The sequence below is a fragment of the Clupea harengus genome, chromosome 17 (assembly GCF_900700415.2).
Source record: "Clupea harengus chromosome 17, Ch_v2.0.2, whole genome shotgun sequence".
Taxonomy (NCBI): domain Eukaryota; kingdom Metazoa; phylum Chordata; class Actinopteri; order Clupeiformes; family Clupeidae; genus Clupea; species Clupea harengus.
The window spans coordinates 25,595,170-25,612,786 of NC_045168.1; the positions used below are offsets into that span (position 1 = coordinate 25,595,170).

The following is a 17,617-nucleotide window of genomic DNA, read 5'->3' on the forward strand; positions in this document are numbered from 1 at the left end:
GCAGAGATACAGTGGGGGAAATAAGTGTTTGCCCACTTGCAAAGAAATGCGTGATCTATAATTGTAATGGTAGGTCTATTTTAACTGGCTTGCATCTGGCATCTGATCATCTCGCAGGTCTGTACAGGGAAAGGAGGAGATGCTCCATTTTTCAGGGCCTTCTATGGTGGTGAGCACGGGAGAATGGGAGATATTGCCAAGTAGGTTTACACCTATTTGGATTTTTTTCTGGTGTGAAGGTGCATACAGTAAATATAAAACATAAAAACATAGAAACACAATAAGTACTACACATAACATAAAATCACAAATAAGTACTACACATAAGAAAAGTACTACACATAAGAACCAAAAAAACACAATATTTACGATACAAATATATAAACAATGAATATAAAAAAAGTAAAGTGGAAAGTAGAGTGCAAAAAGCAAAACAGGAGTGCAATGTGAATGAGCAATGTGCGATGTAATGTGTGTTAATGTAACACAGACTTAGGGTGTGGGGGTGGGATAAGAGTCCAGGTCAGGTGGGGGTCCCGGGCCTTGTTAATAAGGCCAACTGCAGCCGGGAAGAAGCTGGTTTTGTGGCGTGAGGTTTTGGTCCTGATAGACCGCATCCTCCTGCCGGAGGGAAGAACCTCAAAGAGTTTGTGACCCGGGTGGGAGGGATCGGCCACAATCTTACCTGCCCGCCTCAGGGTCCTAGAGGCGAACAGGTCCTGAAGAGATGGAAGATTGCAGCCAATCACCTTCTCGGCAGAACAGATGATACGCTGCAGTCTGCCTTTGTCATTGGCAGTGGCAGCAGCTCAGGACTCTGCAGTGTCGACTGGGGAGTCTCTCAGGGTGATGGGGGTGGGTGGGGCTGGGTTCTTTCTAAAGTCTACAACCATCTCCACTGTTTTCAGAGCATTTAGCTCCAGGTTGTTCTGACCACACCAGGTCACCAGATGGTCATTCTCCCACCTGTAAGCGGACTCATCCCCACCAGAGATAAGCCCAATGAGGGTGGTGTCATCCGCGAACTTGAGGAGTTTGACGGACTGGTGACTGGAGGTGCAGCTGTTTGTATACAGGGAGAAGAGTAGAGGGGAAAGAACGCAGCCTTGAGGGGAGCCGGTGCTTATGGTTCTGGACTCAGAGACATACTTCCCCAGCCTCACGGGTTGCCTCCTGTCAGACAGGAAGTCTGTGATCCACCTGCAGGTGGAGTCAGGCACACTCAGCTGGGAGAGCTTGTCCTGTAGCAGAGCAGGAATGATGGTATTAAAGGCAGAGCTGAAGTCCACAAACAGGATCCTGGCGTAGGTTCCTGCGGAGTCCAGGTAATGGAGAATGAAGTGAAGGGCCATGTTTACTGCATCGTCTACAGACCTGTTGGCTCTGTAGGCAAACTGCAGGGGGTCCAGGAGAGGGTCAGTGATGGCTTTGAGGTGAAGCAGCACAAGGCGCTCAAATGCCTTCATCACTACAGAGGTCAGGGCGATGGGTCTGTAATCATTGAGTCCAGTGATCTTAGCTTGTTTGGGGACGGGGATGTCTTGCAACCAGCAGCCCAACAGAAAGAACCTGAGCAGCAAGGACCAGGATATGTGTGTGTTGTTCTTAGGCAGTGGCCTAAGCTCCACATCAGCAGTGAAGGAGTGTTGTATAGGACAGCAGCAGACAAATATCAGCTCGTCCTCAAAAGTTCCAGTTGTCTTCAGAGAACTTCCATAAAAAAATGGGACACTTAGTTGTAAAGAGAATGCTAGGCGTGCTCAGAGACACGTTGTTCTGGAGTGAATGTCAGTGTGGAGAGTGTGACTACCTACCTGAAAAAGAAGAGACCTCAAAAGCAAACCAGAGCTCCACTCGAGTGTCCGTTGATTTCCTCCATCGGGAAAGCTCCAAACAGGAGAGTACATTTCAGTAGTGATAGAACATTGCACATGCTTTACACCGGCCTGTCCCGCTAAAAAGAAGGCAGCCAAGACTGTATAGCTGATAAATTATTCGATGACTTCATCCTCCGTTTTGGTGTCCCCAGCAAGCTACACCATGACATGGAGAGGGAATTCAACAACCAACTACTTTGCAGCTGGCCCATTCTTTTTCATTTCATGACTACCAATGGCATTCATTGTTAGAGCTCTTCGTTCCCTGAGTACCAATGGCATTCATTGTTAGATCTCTTCGTTCTCTGAGTACCAATGGCATTCATTGTTACATCGCTTCCATCCTGCCACCGATTTTATCTATAAAAAACTTTCTTGTAAACATCACATGATAAGCTATACAGTGATATCACCGGTTAATGGGTTTGTGGCGCAAATTTGTTCTACTAGTTGAAGAGAAAATGGTGATTTTACAAGTCACTCTGCTCACTGCATTGGAAGAATAATCACCTGGAGACCTCACGTATTGTTGAAAATTGTCGCACATTTTACTAATGTGTTTAGCCTAGTTGGTTAGCTTGCTAGCTCTTAAAGCCCCACTAAGCGAGAATTGGTATTTTTTGCTACTGAGCTCCCCTTAAAGTTGCGGAGTGTAGCTCACTTTTACACAACTGTCGTAAATAAAAATCGCGAATTGAGACCCCTAAGTGGACAGTGTGCATGTGTATTTGTTAACAAGCTAAAGGATATGGAAGCGGCAAAGATGGAAGGGGAGGGGAAACAATCAGCAACTTAGCAGAAGAAATCATACATGGGGTAAATGTACCAAGTGTACATGTGGTAAATGTACATAATACATACAAACATCATATGGTATATACATGATACAAATTAGCTTAGTGGGTATACAGTGTGCTCATATGGTTACTATTACAAGGGTAAATAGAGTAGGAACAGAAAACATGTCGATGGTAGCAATTATTTACATTGCAGGAAAAAGCTAGCATAGAGTATGGGGTAGAATAAGTGTATAAAAGTATGGTGGGGATGGGTACGTGTAGGCCGAGGGTTTCTAAAAGTTTACAAGTTCAGCTTCTGAATCCTTGTTCTTAACCCTGCAACAAAATACAAAATGTCTGAGTATTGAACTTCATACTCCCCTGCATTTGCTTCTGTGTATCGAGGAGGGTCACTTTATTTTTTTTCCACTTTGTGTCTGTTTGTGCTCATACATAGTTCTCAGTGCTATGGTGAAATGGAATATAATCTCCCTTGTGTAGTTTTCATGCTGTTGGGTACTGTTTTTTTTCCATGCCACAATCAACTATAATCTAAGTGAGGGGGCTGTGCTCATATTATTTGTCATATTTTCCAGTGTATTACTTAGTCTACTCTCCCTCCACAGGTTACACTGGGCTCTAAAGTTGTGAATGACAAAAAGATTTGCAATGCTTAACATTTTCACTTTTACTTTTCAAATCAGGCTGTCTGTTTGATCAACCCAATGGCGTAGATGAGACACTACAGGCTCAATATAATGTCAGTACTATTTCTGAGGAAGAGGGTATCTTATCTCCAAGAAATGTATTTTCCTTCTCATTCATACAATTTACGGTTCTCCATGTGTTGTGTAATTTCAGGTGCATGAAACGCTCTTTGGATCCCGTCCAGTTAGACCTAAATCACCTAAAGCTTGTCTCCATCATTGCTGAGCCTTTGACACACATTTCTAATTTAACACTCTTCTCTGGTTCAATTCCAAAAGTCTGGAAATCAGACTCATCTGCATAAAGAAGGAGATATAAAGTCCTAATAAATCCTTATCAACCCGGCTTCAGAGCTGAGCATAGCACCCTTACCATCCCCCGCCCGATCCAATCCTATAAGTGACAAACTTTAAAATCTTTGTTTTGTAAGAATTAAAAAAAGCCTGTGCAATGTTAGAATAGTAATTTGTCCTTTCTGGTGTGCTCTGGCAATACACATTTCCCATGAGCATATTTCATGTGAAGCCTGTGTATGCATTACAGGCACTGTTCTTACATTCATTCAGACTTGTACCAATTTTCAGTGAGGTGCAGACTGAGATTAATATTTTATCTCATCCTCAATCTGGTCCGGGGTAGCCTATGCTGGATAGCACGAATTTGCAACAGCTAGTCAATTGTAAAAGGACTAGACTGTTTTCAATAGCTATGTATGAGAAAAGAGTAACAAGGTTGATCAAGGTGCGAACTGAAAAAAAATACCATTGTTTCCTGCTATGAAGATCATTTACTATTGGATGGTGTTAAGGTTCAATGAGTCATGTGCAAAGTCAAACTTTATCTCCGCCAACAAACAATCGGATAGATAGACGATGTCCAAACAACAGAAATACAACGTTTCAAAATGGAACTTGAATGTATTTCAGACATTACGACGCACAACCCAACATGCCATTGATGGCGAAGCAACGCTGACTTTTGTAAAAACCAAAATAAACACATAAACACACGTGTATCATTTGGAACGTCTTTAGCTGTCTTGGAGATTTATGTGTGCTTATTTGGAAACTGCCTAATTTTTTCAAAATCATTGAGCTGGGTTATTTAATGAAAGCAGTTTTAATGTTGTATTTTACATTTGTGCTGCTCTTGTTTTTATTCAAAATACTATGCAAACGAACTCTGCGTGAACAGTTGATCCCCCAAACTAAGTGACAGTTCTTCGTATGACTTTGCTTGAGCCAGTTGCCTTTACTTGCTCTCCAAGAGCATGCGTGGTGTCTGCATTACAAAGCAACAGGCTTGCCTGCCTACATTCACATGTCCTACCACAGTTGGCTTTCTTTGAACAAGATGACTGGTAACATGTTGAGTGTTGTTCCACGTCTTAGAAGAATACAGCTGATCTCTCCGCGCATCCAGATGAGTCGACTGAAGTTCACAACAACTATCGGCAATCAGCCACAAGGTAGGCTATACTTGTCCTGCCAGGTCCCCGTATTAACCGTCAATGGTCATTCTGTTTTGGACCGGAGGCATTGCGTTGTCTTTTACATTGTAAGATGAATATTCGAGTAATTTATATGTGTCCCTGTTGGTTGTGAAAAACAAAAACATGACGTCTTGGTTTGGGGAATCTACAGTTAAGGTTATGTAGTGTCCGTCCTCGTGGTCTCCTGGCATCTGATGTATCTGTTTCATGCCTCCGTCCTCGGTAATCTATGAAGTCACAACAGTCCAGAAAATATCTGGGGGCATCTCATTTCTTTAAATGCTCCAGAAGAACGAGGAGGGAGGGTGTGGAACTGTATAGAAAAGGATTTGTGTTATCGGAAATCTAATGCGTTGAAGGGTCACGTAATTCAAATGACTGTTAAATGAGAAATTACCTCTAAATTTGGGGGCTACTGCAGGTTTATCGTACATTCAGGCAGCTGAGAAAGTTCCCAGTTCGGAACATCCCACTTCCGAGTTGAGAGCGTTCACATAATGACAAGCAGACAACTGTATAGAGTATGGGAGCGGAAGCTTGTAGTTTTTAGTGTCAGCGGGGGCATGCAACTTGCTAGAGTACATCATAGAACTTGTCGCGTTTGTGACGTGGTTGTTGTGCTGCTTTGTTTGCCAGGTGTGGGTTACAGACAGTCTGTGGATGTTGCTACGGTCCCCTGGTGTGCCTCTCTAGGTGAACCTGAGGGAGAAAAGAAATACAATAATCAATTTAGCAAACATTAAAAAAAAATGCCAGTGTGTACCATACCAATACAATGTCACTGAAACTGAGAAATTGATGTTATACAAGTGATGATGTGGAGGTTGAACAAACAGTTTTGAGAATTTTTGCTTCTGATCTGAGAAATGTGCCAAAGCGACTGAGAACTGTAAAAACAAGTATTTACCTTTACGTTTGAATCAAAATAATGCAAGTTGAAGTGCCAGTTGCAAAATGCATTGTCATAGTCCAATTTGTACACTGAATTGCCAGTTGCAAAATGCAATTTAATTAGAATACAGAGGTCCAACAACCATGATGAAATACTGTGTTACATAATTTCATTTATGAAGACTTCATGCTGTTGTCACATTGACTGTCCACCAACATGTAGCTTTAGCTCACTAAATTCTAGCTCACCATAAACAGTTAAGGTGCGTAAAAAAAGATACAGTGGTGGCCAAAATTATTAGAACACTTGGCATATTTAAGAGGTTTGCGTTGATTTTGTTGAATTGGCCATTAAAATACCCATAAAACGAATGAAATATGCTCTATAAACCATAGAATAGAGCCAGCATAAGGAGATTTAGGTCATTTTCCTTACATAAAAGAAGCTAGGCCTATTTCACTGTCACTGTCACACAATCATGTTCCTTCACAGAACAAGCCAAATTACTTTTGTACTCATTGTCAGGTGTGATCATGGTAAAATTGATGGTGATGCAAGAGTCTTACAGAGCATTCACACGCTTCCGTTGGAATGCATTGCGCCAACGGATGGCGGAGGAGGAGTCTGGCGCATGGGGTTCTGTTGATGGGGTTCTGAGCTTGCTTTCTAGACGTGAGCATATACGGGATCTGATTGGCTAGCGCCTGTGCTGTCAGTTATGCATGAAAGGCAATTTGATTGGCTGACGCATGGATTGCCTCTCAAAGTTGAACATTCTTCAACTCTTGCTGCAAGCAAAGCATGAAACGCAACGCACGGGAACCCAACGGAGCCATAATTCAGTTCGGCAAAGGATGACGTCACCCCATTCAAAGTGAATGGAGATCGGTCAACCCTGACGGATCAACGGATTCCAACGGAAGCGTGTGAATTCTCTGTTAGGCAGCATTCACATGTACGCGTTGGAATGTGTTGCGCCAACGGATGGCGGAGGAGGAGTCTGGCGCATGGGGTTCTGTTGATAACCAGAGACGTTATAGTGAGATTGGTTTGTTGACCTGTCAATCACGCCACTAGCAAGCTAACATTAGGTAGGGTGCTCACACACCTCGCAAATCCTATCAGACGTATTTTTCAGTTACAATAAAGGGGTTTTTACATTGTACAGTGTCTATTTCTCTGTAACTTTTAAAAAATCTAAGCAAAAAAAAGTCAAACAAACAACTTTTAGGTACAAATACGGGATCTGATTGGCTAGCGCCTGTGCTGTCAGTTATGCATGAAAGGCAATTTGATTGGCTGACGCATGCATTGCCTCTCGAGAAGTTGAACATTCTTCAACTCTTCCCGCAAGCAAAGCATGAAACGCAACGCACGGGAACCCAACGGAGCCACAATTCAGTTCAGCAAAGGATGACGTCACCCCATTCAAAGTGAATGGGGATCAACCCTGACGGATCAACGCATTCCAACGCGTTCGTGTGAATGCTGTCTCAGTCCACAAACTTTGAAGGACTTTCGGATCATGTCCTTGTCCAGCTTCTCCCAGGCAGCGACCCAGTTCACGAGCAGGTGGCGGGCAGGGGCTCTCATGTTACCTCCAGCAGTATATTCTTTATCTGAGTCCCCGGCCATCCATAAATCATACGCCTCGTGTAGACTCTGCTTGAACGGCTGGTTCCACATAACATCTGGGGCTTGGATGTACTGAGTGCAGCCGCCAGGGATAACTGCAGTCGTGACATTATAGCCACATTTGAGTTCAGCCTTAGTGGCGGCGCTGATGTGGCATCGATATGCATCCCAGGCTAGGAGCCGTGGGGTGAAACTGAATTTCCCGACGACTGACTGTAGCCAGTCTGATGTTCCAGCCATTCGCTGAAGTTGCAATCACAGCGCTTACTTTCTGTTGTTGCATTCGAGCCACTTCACGCACAGCCCCTTTGAAAACGATGTACGGCTTAAGTTTGGTACCATCGGCCTTGGCAGCCAGGATCACTGTGAGATGGCTCTTCTCATGCCCTGTAGTTTTTAAAGCCACACTTTTGGCCCCTCGCTTATCCACCGTTGTGGACGACAGCATATCAAACCAGACTGCTGTTTCGTCCATGGCAATTATGTCTCTAGCCATAATACGTTTGGAGGCGATTACTTTTCCAACGTAGTCAATGTAGGAAACCAGCTTTTCAACCACCTGGTCTGGGTCTTTCTGAGACACCTCACTGAAAACCCATTGCGCTCCAGAAATCTCTGGAGCCAGCCCCTGCTTGCCACAAAGCTATGGTCTCCACTGTCACTCACGGAGGGAAATATTTCCAAAGCTTTATTTTGTATTATTTTTCTAGTTACTCTAGAATGCCTATCGCGGACTGAAAAAATCCATTCGACCAGGCTGGTCTCCATATCCAGGCTAACTTTTTTCCTACCTCCACCTGCTAGTCGGGCTCTGTTCTTTTTGGTCGCATTGAATTCATTCTTCTGCTTCTTCCAATATCGAATTTGTTTTGGGTCTATATTAAACTGCTTCGCTGCCTTTTCTCCCGAATGTTCTTCTTTAAAACCTTCTCTTTGAATTGTATATCGAATTTTCGCCTTGGCGCCATAGTGCACTGCTTTATTATCTCTTTGAAAAAAGTAGCCTAGCCAACTAAAACGTTAAAGATAAACAACAGTAGGCTACGATACGTGCATTTAGGCTAAACAATAACAAATTGCCAGACGCGCCTTCATGAACAATAACAAATTCGCCTAGTAGGCCTACGTGGTAAAATGTCTTTTTTTCATTGCCAACAGCCCATGAAATTAGCCAATAACATTAAACATAAGGAGAACATGTATTTATGAAATATTACTTTTAAATGTATTCATTTTTTACCCCCGGCCTGTATTTGTCCGTATCGACAACGCCCCCGGCTACTATCTGAAGCCCGGCCTCTAATTGAATCCCGGTCTTTATTTGAGGATTTACGGTAAGAAAACAACAAGGTGCATGCAAAATACAAACTAAAACTATTTACAAATCACAGTAACTTAAAGCAGGCACATGGTCGGTTTGCTGCTCCTGCATCAGGCTCATTAAATGGTTCATTACTGCCTGTCGTCTTCCTATGGGCAGTTCTTGGGCCAGATAAGCCATGCTCTGCCCCCATAGAGTACATTCATTCTGTGGAGGGCAAGGTTCCACAGGACAGGACCTAACTACGCTCTGCCTGTGCTCCGCGAGCGCAGAGAGCATTTCTGCGAGGTAACCCTGTTCTTGCTCAAGAAGTCTTCTCCTCTTCGGCGGCACCATGGAGGCTGGAGGGGTGGCAGTCAGCAAACGAGGAGATGATGGCGGGTACCATGGAGGCTGGAGGGGTGGCAGTCAGCAAACGAGGAGATGGGGGTATCCTGGAGGCTGGAGTCCGAAAACTTTGAAGTAGACGGCTCATCGGAGGCCTCAGGTGATGTGTCTGACTCAGGGGAGGCCTCAGTTGTGGATGAATGGATCCCCTCACCGCATAACGGCTCCGTCTGCTGTTCATAATAATAAAAGAACAGGCAGTTGCTGTTAGCAATATGAAAGTCGCATTTGGCTACAGTGATGAAAGTAACATAACTGCATTCATGACATCAACAATGTAAGCACGTTAAGAACAGGCAGTTGCTCTGTTAGCAATATGAAACTCGCATTTGGCTACAGTGATGAAAGTAACATAACTGCATTCATGACATCAACAATGTAAGCACGTTAAGAACAGGCGGTGCAGTTGGTGTTTATGAACAGATGCCTGACCGAGCTGGCTGGTATTGCCTATATATTTTCTATTCTAATAGCAGTGCTAGTGTGCCAGTTTGGTCTTTTAGCGATTGCATAACATCTACTCACTCAGTAGACTCAGCTCACTCGCCAGCATTGATCCCGTTTTCCGTTTTGAAAATGTTAAGGCGTACAATAGATATAAACAGCAGCATAAATTTCCCTCGGGATTAATAAAGTATCCATCTATCTATCGTCTATCTAATGTCTAGCTGCAGTGTGGCTCTCTCACTCTGATTACACTTCTAGCTCGAGCACAAAGAGGCTGTTCAAAAACCGAGAAATATTTACCTTATTGCCGAAGTTCGACGTGGTCTCACGATGTTTTACATGTCCTTCCAACCACAACATGCGGTGATATAACGCAGATGCCTTCTTTCCTCCTGCATCGCCACTCCTGCCTTTGGTGGCCTTCTTATCTCTGACAAACCTGTCGCGAAGCCTCCTCCATATCTTCATACAAGCCTTTGCCTCCACACCGACCGCCGCCAAAATCTCCCTCCAAGAGTTGTGCGTCTTTGTATTGCCGTAAGGTTGGGTTGTAGAGGTTGTCATACCTCTCAACTTCTTCCAGTATGCGCTCTTCGATAGTGCTCTTTTCCATTTTTAATTCGAATGTGTGTGAGTTTTAAAAATGGCGGTATTGTGATATAGGGCATGAAACAGGAAATGATGTCGTTCGGAAATGATTTCGTTAGCGGACCAATCACGGCCAAGGGGGTATCCGTCGCTATCCGTTCGTATCCGAAAAGTTTAAAAAATCGAGAGGTGCACGTCGGTGTCCGTCCAGCTCTTCAAAGTGAATGGGGATTCATCAACCTTAACAGATCAACGCATTCCAACGCGTACGTGTGAGTCCAGTGTTAGGACACAGCTGTCTGATTCTTTTGAATGTACAAGGCCTATCCTGCTCATTAGGTGATTGGTAACATCAGGGTTTTGTCACTGAAGCCACACCACCATATTGGTTGTTAGGTGAATTGGGTTCACTCCCAGCACAAGGCTGAAAGTGAAGCAATATTAAACACATTGCAGAAGGTTTATATAGACAGAAGTTGAGCGTATAGCAGGAATAACCACGTGGTGGATTTCTGACGTCCAAGGCAAGGATGGAAGTTTTGCAAGGTCGGTAGAAGCACAGTTCGACCCTTCTTCTCACCTCTGGTCTAAACATGCTCTTGTACATATGCAGAATAAGTGGCACCTAATAATCTAAGTTACACACGCACACAGAAAAGCCATGTTCCTGTTAACGTACATGATTCATATAAGGTAATTAATAATACAAGGCACTTGATTATTATATTCTGGAGTCATTAACAGTGTTTGGAAATGATCTCCATCATTGGTTCAAAGCCGCTAGAAGTAGTCTTGAAGCACATGTTGCTCTTTGAACATGGCTAAGCTAACGAGTGAGCAACGGGTTCGAATAAAGGCCCTTTTTGATGCTGGCTGGAGTAACTGCCGCATAGCCAAGGACTTGAGATGCAGTCCAAGCACTGTGAAGTACACTTCAGACCACCAGGACCGAAAGGGGAGAGGTAGAAAAAAATAAACTTTCAGACAGACAAGTGAAGCATCTCAAAATTCTCAGTCTTAAGGACCGAAGAAAGACCTCACGAGACCTGCGTGATGAGATCAACACCACAATGACTAATGGTACAGTGTCTTCAAGAACTGTGCGTCGGAAACTGTGAGAAGAAGGACTTGTTGGTAGAATAGTAGCAAAGAAACCATTACTGAAAGAGAAAAATAGAGTGAACCGCCTGAAATTTGCAAAAGAACACAAGAAATGGACAAAGGAAGATTGGTATGAAGTTTTGTGGACTGATGAGTCCAAGTTTGAACAGTTTGACAACAAGCTAAGAGTGTATGTTCGATGGAGGGAGGGGGAGAGATATAAAAATGAGTGTCTCTTGCCAACAGTTAAACACGGAGGGGGTAGTATTAGGGTGTGGGGTGCCATTTCAGCCTCAGGAACAGGTGACTTAGTGAAAATTGATGGCATCATGGATGAGAAAGTATACCACAACATTCTGATGAGGCATGGAGTACCATCCGGGAGTCATATTATTGGGCCTGGATTTATTTTCCAAGAAGACATTGCGTTCACATCAACTCTATAGACATCCTCGGATTTAAATAATTATAATAATAATAAATATGACAATATTTGTATCATTAACAATTACGTTTCACATTTATAGTCATGATTCTACGAGGCATTGTGATGTCCTAAAATAAATAAAAGGACTATATGAACACTGCAAATGTAAGTGAATAAATAAATAAGCACTTAACTGAATCGCGTTGATATTGCCATCGGGGAATAGAATGGACACATCTACATCCTGCAACAGTACCTCCACCTCTGCACCGGTGAAGTTAGTTCTGTTTTTACTCGACCGGTGCTCGCTTTCCGCTTTGACATGACTCGCTTTCGAGTTGCTTTGGCCTGGATTCGGTCGATTCTGACTGCACACGTCACTACGGTTGCGTGCCCTTATAGCAGGGGTTTTCAAAGTGGGTGCCGTGACGATTGCTCAGGGGTGCCGCGGATTGGCCCAAGGCTTGATCATAAAAAAAAAACATAATATCAATTTAAAAACGTATTTTATTGTAATGATATCAATTAAAATTGTATTTGCAGCACAAACAACAATAGGCTACAGTTTACAGTTGATTCAGGGCGTAACGTTAACAACAGTTCTTTCGTTGACTTCGTTCGTTATTCCGTATTGACAGCAGATGGAGGAGTGCAGGTAGGCGCAATGAATACGTTTTTAAAGAGAGTGCATCCACCTCCACAGGAACAGACATCGGAATCTAATTCAGCAAAGAGAAAAGTGAGGCATTATAACGTGTGCCTGGTCTGCAGGGAGACGTTGGCTAATGCAGCCATGGTGCATAGCAAGTTGGCAAGGCACCTGGAGACCAAACACCCGGCACACCAGAACAAAGACATTGAATATTTTAAAAGACTTAAAACACAGAATACCACACAGAGCAAACGTATGCTTTCTACCGTGCGTCTGTCTGAGAAGGCACAAAAGGCTATTTTTTTTAGTTGCCGAGTTGCTGGCTAAATCTAAAAAGCCACACACTTTAGCAGAGTCGCTCATATTACCAGCCTGCAAAAGAAATGGAATAAATCCCCCTCTCTGATAACACGATCAAACGTTGCATTGATGATATGTCGGAGGACATGGAATCTGTACTGAATGAGAAACTACGGCTAAGTTGCACTGTCCACCATCCCTACTCGCATTAACAAACTCTGCAGTCAGAGACAGGCACATGTGTCCCATTAAGTTGATAAGTTGTCTGTGGAGACGAGTATAACTATATTTTTGTGAACTTTATATTGAAGGTTTGTTCCTAATATGTTTTGTTACTGCCAGCTAATTTCTCGATTATTACCAATACGTATTTTGGCTGTGATATAGTTGTGAGAGGAACAGACGTTGTCTGTTCATATTCTGTTCACTATTTATTCAAAAGTTCTATTAAATGAGAATTAAAGAGAGTGGTTCATTTGAATATAACAAAAATGAGATAAACCTCACCTTCTCAATGTAATGCCTATAATAAAAGCAGTTATAGCCTATTCAACATATCACAAGGTTAAATTAAATGGCATAAAGTACAAATATGACACAAAGGAGGCTGAGCGTAAAAAGTAAAAAATAGGGGTGCCGTGGATGGAGAGAGATATGTTTAGGGCTGCCGTGAGCCAGAAAAGTTTGGGAACCACTGCCTTATAAGGAGCTGTCGGGGCTTGTGTGTATGCAAATTCAGGTGCACGAGAACGCGCATTCAATGTCACACAGCATTCACACGGTACGCGTTAGAATGCGTTGATCCGTCAGGGTTGACGTAATCCTTTGCCGAACTGAATTGTGGCTCCGTTGGGTTCCCGTGCGTTGCGCTTCATGCTTAGCTTGCAGCAAGAGTTGAAGAATGTTCAACTTTTCGTGAGGCAATGCATGCGTCAGCCAATCAAATTGCCTTTCATGCATAACTGACAGCACAGGCGCTAGCCAATCAGATCCCGTATATGCTAGTCTAAAAAGCGGCAAGCTAAAAAAAAAAAAAGATGGCGACCAAACTCCGTAGATGGTCTTATTTGTGCCTAAAAGTTGTTTGTTTGACTTTTTTTTGCTTAGATTTTTTAAAAGTTACTGAGAAATAGACACTGTACAATATAAAACCCCCTTTATTGTAACTGAAAAATACGTCTGATAGGATTTGCGAGGTGTAATGTTAGCATGCTACTGCTTACAAGGTAAGCAGCTTGCTAGTGGCGTGATTGGTTTGTTGACCTGTCAATCTCACTATAATGTCTCTGGTATCAACATAACCCCACGCGCCAGACTCCTCCTCCGACATCCGTTGGATCTACGCATTCTAACGCGTAGGTGTGAAAGCGCTGTCACTCTCAAGCCGCAGTGGTATTCAAAAAACAGCGCGAGTGGAAAATGGCAGAGGGAGGGCAGCCCCGTTTGATCGTCAAAAAGGGTAGAACAAGTTCTCTTGTATGGGAACACTTCGGATTCGAAGTATCCGACAAGGAGCAGCACCACACAATGTGCAAGGTGATAGCTGCGCCACATGGCAACTAGGGCTGCAACTAACGATTATTTTGGTAATCGATTAATCTATCGACAATTTTTTCGATTAATCGACTAATCTAACGATTATTTCCCATAGCAAATTAATATAACGACTCAATGTTGGAATTTGAATTTCAAATGTATTTCTGGCAAAAAACCTTTTAAGTAACCTTACTAGGGGTGGGAATCTCTTGGCACCTCATGATTCGATTCCGATTCAGAGGTCAACGATTCAATTCTAAACCGATTATCGATTCTAAACCCATTATCGATTATCAATTCCAAACCGATAAAACGATTATCGATGCATCTCGATTTTTAATTATCGATGCATCGCTCAAATCTGAGTTTGCTACTCAGAGGTTGCTTCCTACTTTGAATTACCTTCTCTATTTTTTTATTTGAGAAAAAGCTTTTCCTTGTCACAATTTTGACTTTCTATGATCAAGGCAATAATCGATGCAGCTTGCATTTCAACACAATATGGATGTAAAAAAAATCGCATTCATTTTTCTTTTCTTTTCTAAGACTTCAAACACAAAATCCTCCTGTTGTGGGTAATAAGCAGCATATCCCTGAGACAGAAAAAAACTGCTGCAGTTGCTAAGCTGCGAAAATCAACAGATGAATTACCTTCACTAATTTTTTATAAGAGACTTTTTTTCCTCACAAATATGATTTTCTATCAACAATGCAGCTTGCATTTCAACACAATATGGAAGTAGCCTATGTAAAACAAATATTAAACAGATTAATTTTTCTTTTAAATTATTAAAGAAAAAGCTGCTCTTAGTCAATGATAAGAATAAGACTTCAAACACAAAATGCCCCTGTTATTGTGGGTAATAAGCAGCATATCCCTGAGACAGAAAAAAAGTTATGCTACACAGTAATACGCTACTTTATGCCGCTTGCATTTCATTTGGTGGAAAAACGAAACAATTAGTCTAATCCTAGCCTGGACACAGAAGGCAGCTTGAGCGCTCGCTGACAAGCCAGGTTTAAGGTGTGGGCATAACATCTCACATGCACAAGTCCACCAAGTTGGGCTGCAACGACCATATTAGCAGCATTGTCTGTGATTCAAATTAAGTCTTTGTCATTCAGATGCCATTCCTCTGCTACCCTCTTCAACAAGTCAGCCACGTTTGCGCCCGTGTGACTCTCGTACATTGCTCTTGTTTGGAGCACAAGTGACACAAGCTGCCAATCATCGTTGATGAAAATGCGCGTTACGGTAACGTAGGACACCGTGGCAATTGATGTCCATGCGTTATAGCTACCCTAACCGCTTCCATCAAAGTGTCCGAAACGTTTGATTTGGTCTCACTGTACAGCGTTGGTATTGCTGTGTCGGTGAAGTATCGCCGAGAAGGTATTTTGTACTTCGACTCCAGCGTATGCACCATTCCCCGAAAACCCACACTCCCCACAACTGAGTATGGCCTTAAATTCAATGCAATACATCTTGCAATGGATTTAGTAATCTGTTTTGCCCTCTCCGAGTTCGGTGGCAGCTGTACCACTGCCTGTTCAATTGTCCTCTGGCTGCCATCAGGAACGGGTCCCTTTTTTCCTCCCAACTCTGGGTGGTATCGCGAAATGTGGCTATGCAAATTTGTAGTATTTCCAAAGTATTTTATTCGACTTTCACAGACCCTTACAAATGGTGTACGTCCTGTCCATCTTGCACTCAATCTCATAAAAATAAAACCCAAAATGCTGCCATACGGCAGCTTTTAAAGAAGCCGGTGCAGGTCGTATAACTCTAGTGCTCTCCATTGCAGCCATTTTGGTGCCGGTTAAACTTTGTATGTAAACGACTTGCGCACATGTGTGTTTAGTGGTCTTAGTGCACATGCGTGTGTAGCAGAGCATCAGCAGGCCAGAGAGGAGAGTTTTCTGTTGCATTCTGCAGCGGGCGAACAGAATGTTTCAGCAGGCGAACTAATTTCATTTTTAAAATTCCGATTATGAACTTTTCTGAATCGTTCTAGAGAGAAATCGAAGAATCTATTTTTGTTCACCCCTAAACCCTACCAGCATTTGCCCTATTCGCCTAAAATTATTCTGAAGTTCAAATTCATTTCATTGCATTCATTGAGTGTCGTTTACAAAAATGTTAGATTCAGAATGTTGTGGCAGTGCACTAAAACATGAAAGTTTGTTTTGGATAAATTTAACTTATTTGATTTTCTAAATATATTTATTTTATTCATTAAATGTTTCATAAAAATTGCATATACATATTTGTACATTATTTTCAATTTGAACATTTTGTGTATTTTTTTTTTAAGGGGGAATTTCAAAGTTCTCACTAAATAAATGTATCATGTTTTCAAACTCAAAATCAATCGTGATTATGATTTTTTCCCCCATAATCAAGCAGCCCTAATACAATATGGTACCAACCTGCTGCATTGAATGGATCCATAATCCAGTCATACTGAGCACTGCTGGTTCGGAAATATTTTTGAAAAAAGCTTAGCAGGGATGTGATGTACTGCTTAAAACATGGGATCACAGGAGTCGCTCCAGAATCAGTGGTTTCAGCGATTTCACCCAGATTCTCAAAGGCATCAATTCGTCCTTGATCGAGCCGCCTGCCCCATACCTCCAGCTTTCGGGTGAATCCAGTTATCTTATTTGCTAGGTGTGGTAGGTGCTTGTCGTTGCCTTGTAGTTGGAGATTTAATTTATTAAGCTTTTCAAATATATCGCTGAGATAGGCCAGCTTCATCCAGCCAGTCGTTCGAAAGCCATCAGCTACTTTTTAGTCGCTTAATATTGTGCCTAAACTATGAAGTGTTCCGTTTTAGCTACACCTGCCAGTATCCTGTAAATAAGCAAATTTCAACAGGTTTCTTTAGGTTTAGCCGCTAGCATCTCGTTAGTGATTAGCAATTCCTCCTGTTATGCTCTATAGTTAAAGGTGGTGCAAACCTCGACCTGCTCCAAGAAGAGGCGGATCTCCGCTGGGAGCTCAAGCACGCGCTACAGCACTTTACCTTGGGAAAGCCACCTTGCCTCGCTGTGAAACAGTATAGCTGTGTGATCAGCTCCCATCTCCTCGCTTACTATACTGGTCACTGAAGTAGCCTTTACCATTCGTTGCTGCTGCTGACGGTATCCTGTCAATTTTCGTTCGAAGAAATCAAGTGGCTTATTTGCGTGACTGGGGTGTGTAGTCTCCAGGTTTCTTCGCAATTTGTTGGGCCTCATGCTGTCAGCTGCTAGCGGTTAAGGACACAGAACAGTCTTTCCTCTGTTCCATAATGTTATTATTTGCAGCTTGATCAGGTGAAAAATCAGACTCAGACAGGGGTAGAGAATAATCTAAAACGTTTTACTATCAGAGTTCGATACACGGGAAGGCAGTCCAGAGGCAAGCAAACAAATCCAAAAGGGGGCAGGCAACGACAGGGTTCGGTGTGGGTCAGGTCGAGGTTTGGTACCA

General features: G+C 42.8%; 1 protein-coding gene across 2 annotated transcripts in view; it reads left to right on the forward strand.

Annotated features, from left to right (window-relative positions):
* Window positions 1–4,389: 4,389 nt before the first annotated feature.
* Window positions 4,390–17,617, forward strand: part of sugct (succinyl-CoA:glutarate-CoA transferase) — a 59,330-nt gene continuing 46,102 nt past the window's right edge. For both annotated transcript variants that reach the window (XM_031583789.1, XM_031583791.1), the window contains exon 1: window positions 4,390–4,832. In XM_031583789.1, coding sequence (XP_031439649.1) covers window positions 4,685–4,832 — 148 coding nt within the window. In that variant the 5' untranslated portion in view covers window positions 4,390–4,684. The remainder of the gene's footprint in view (window positions 4,833–17,617) is intronic.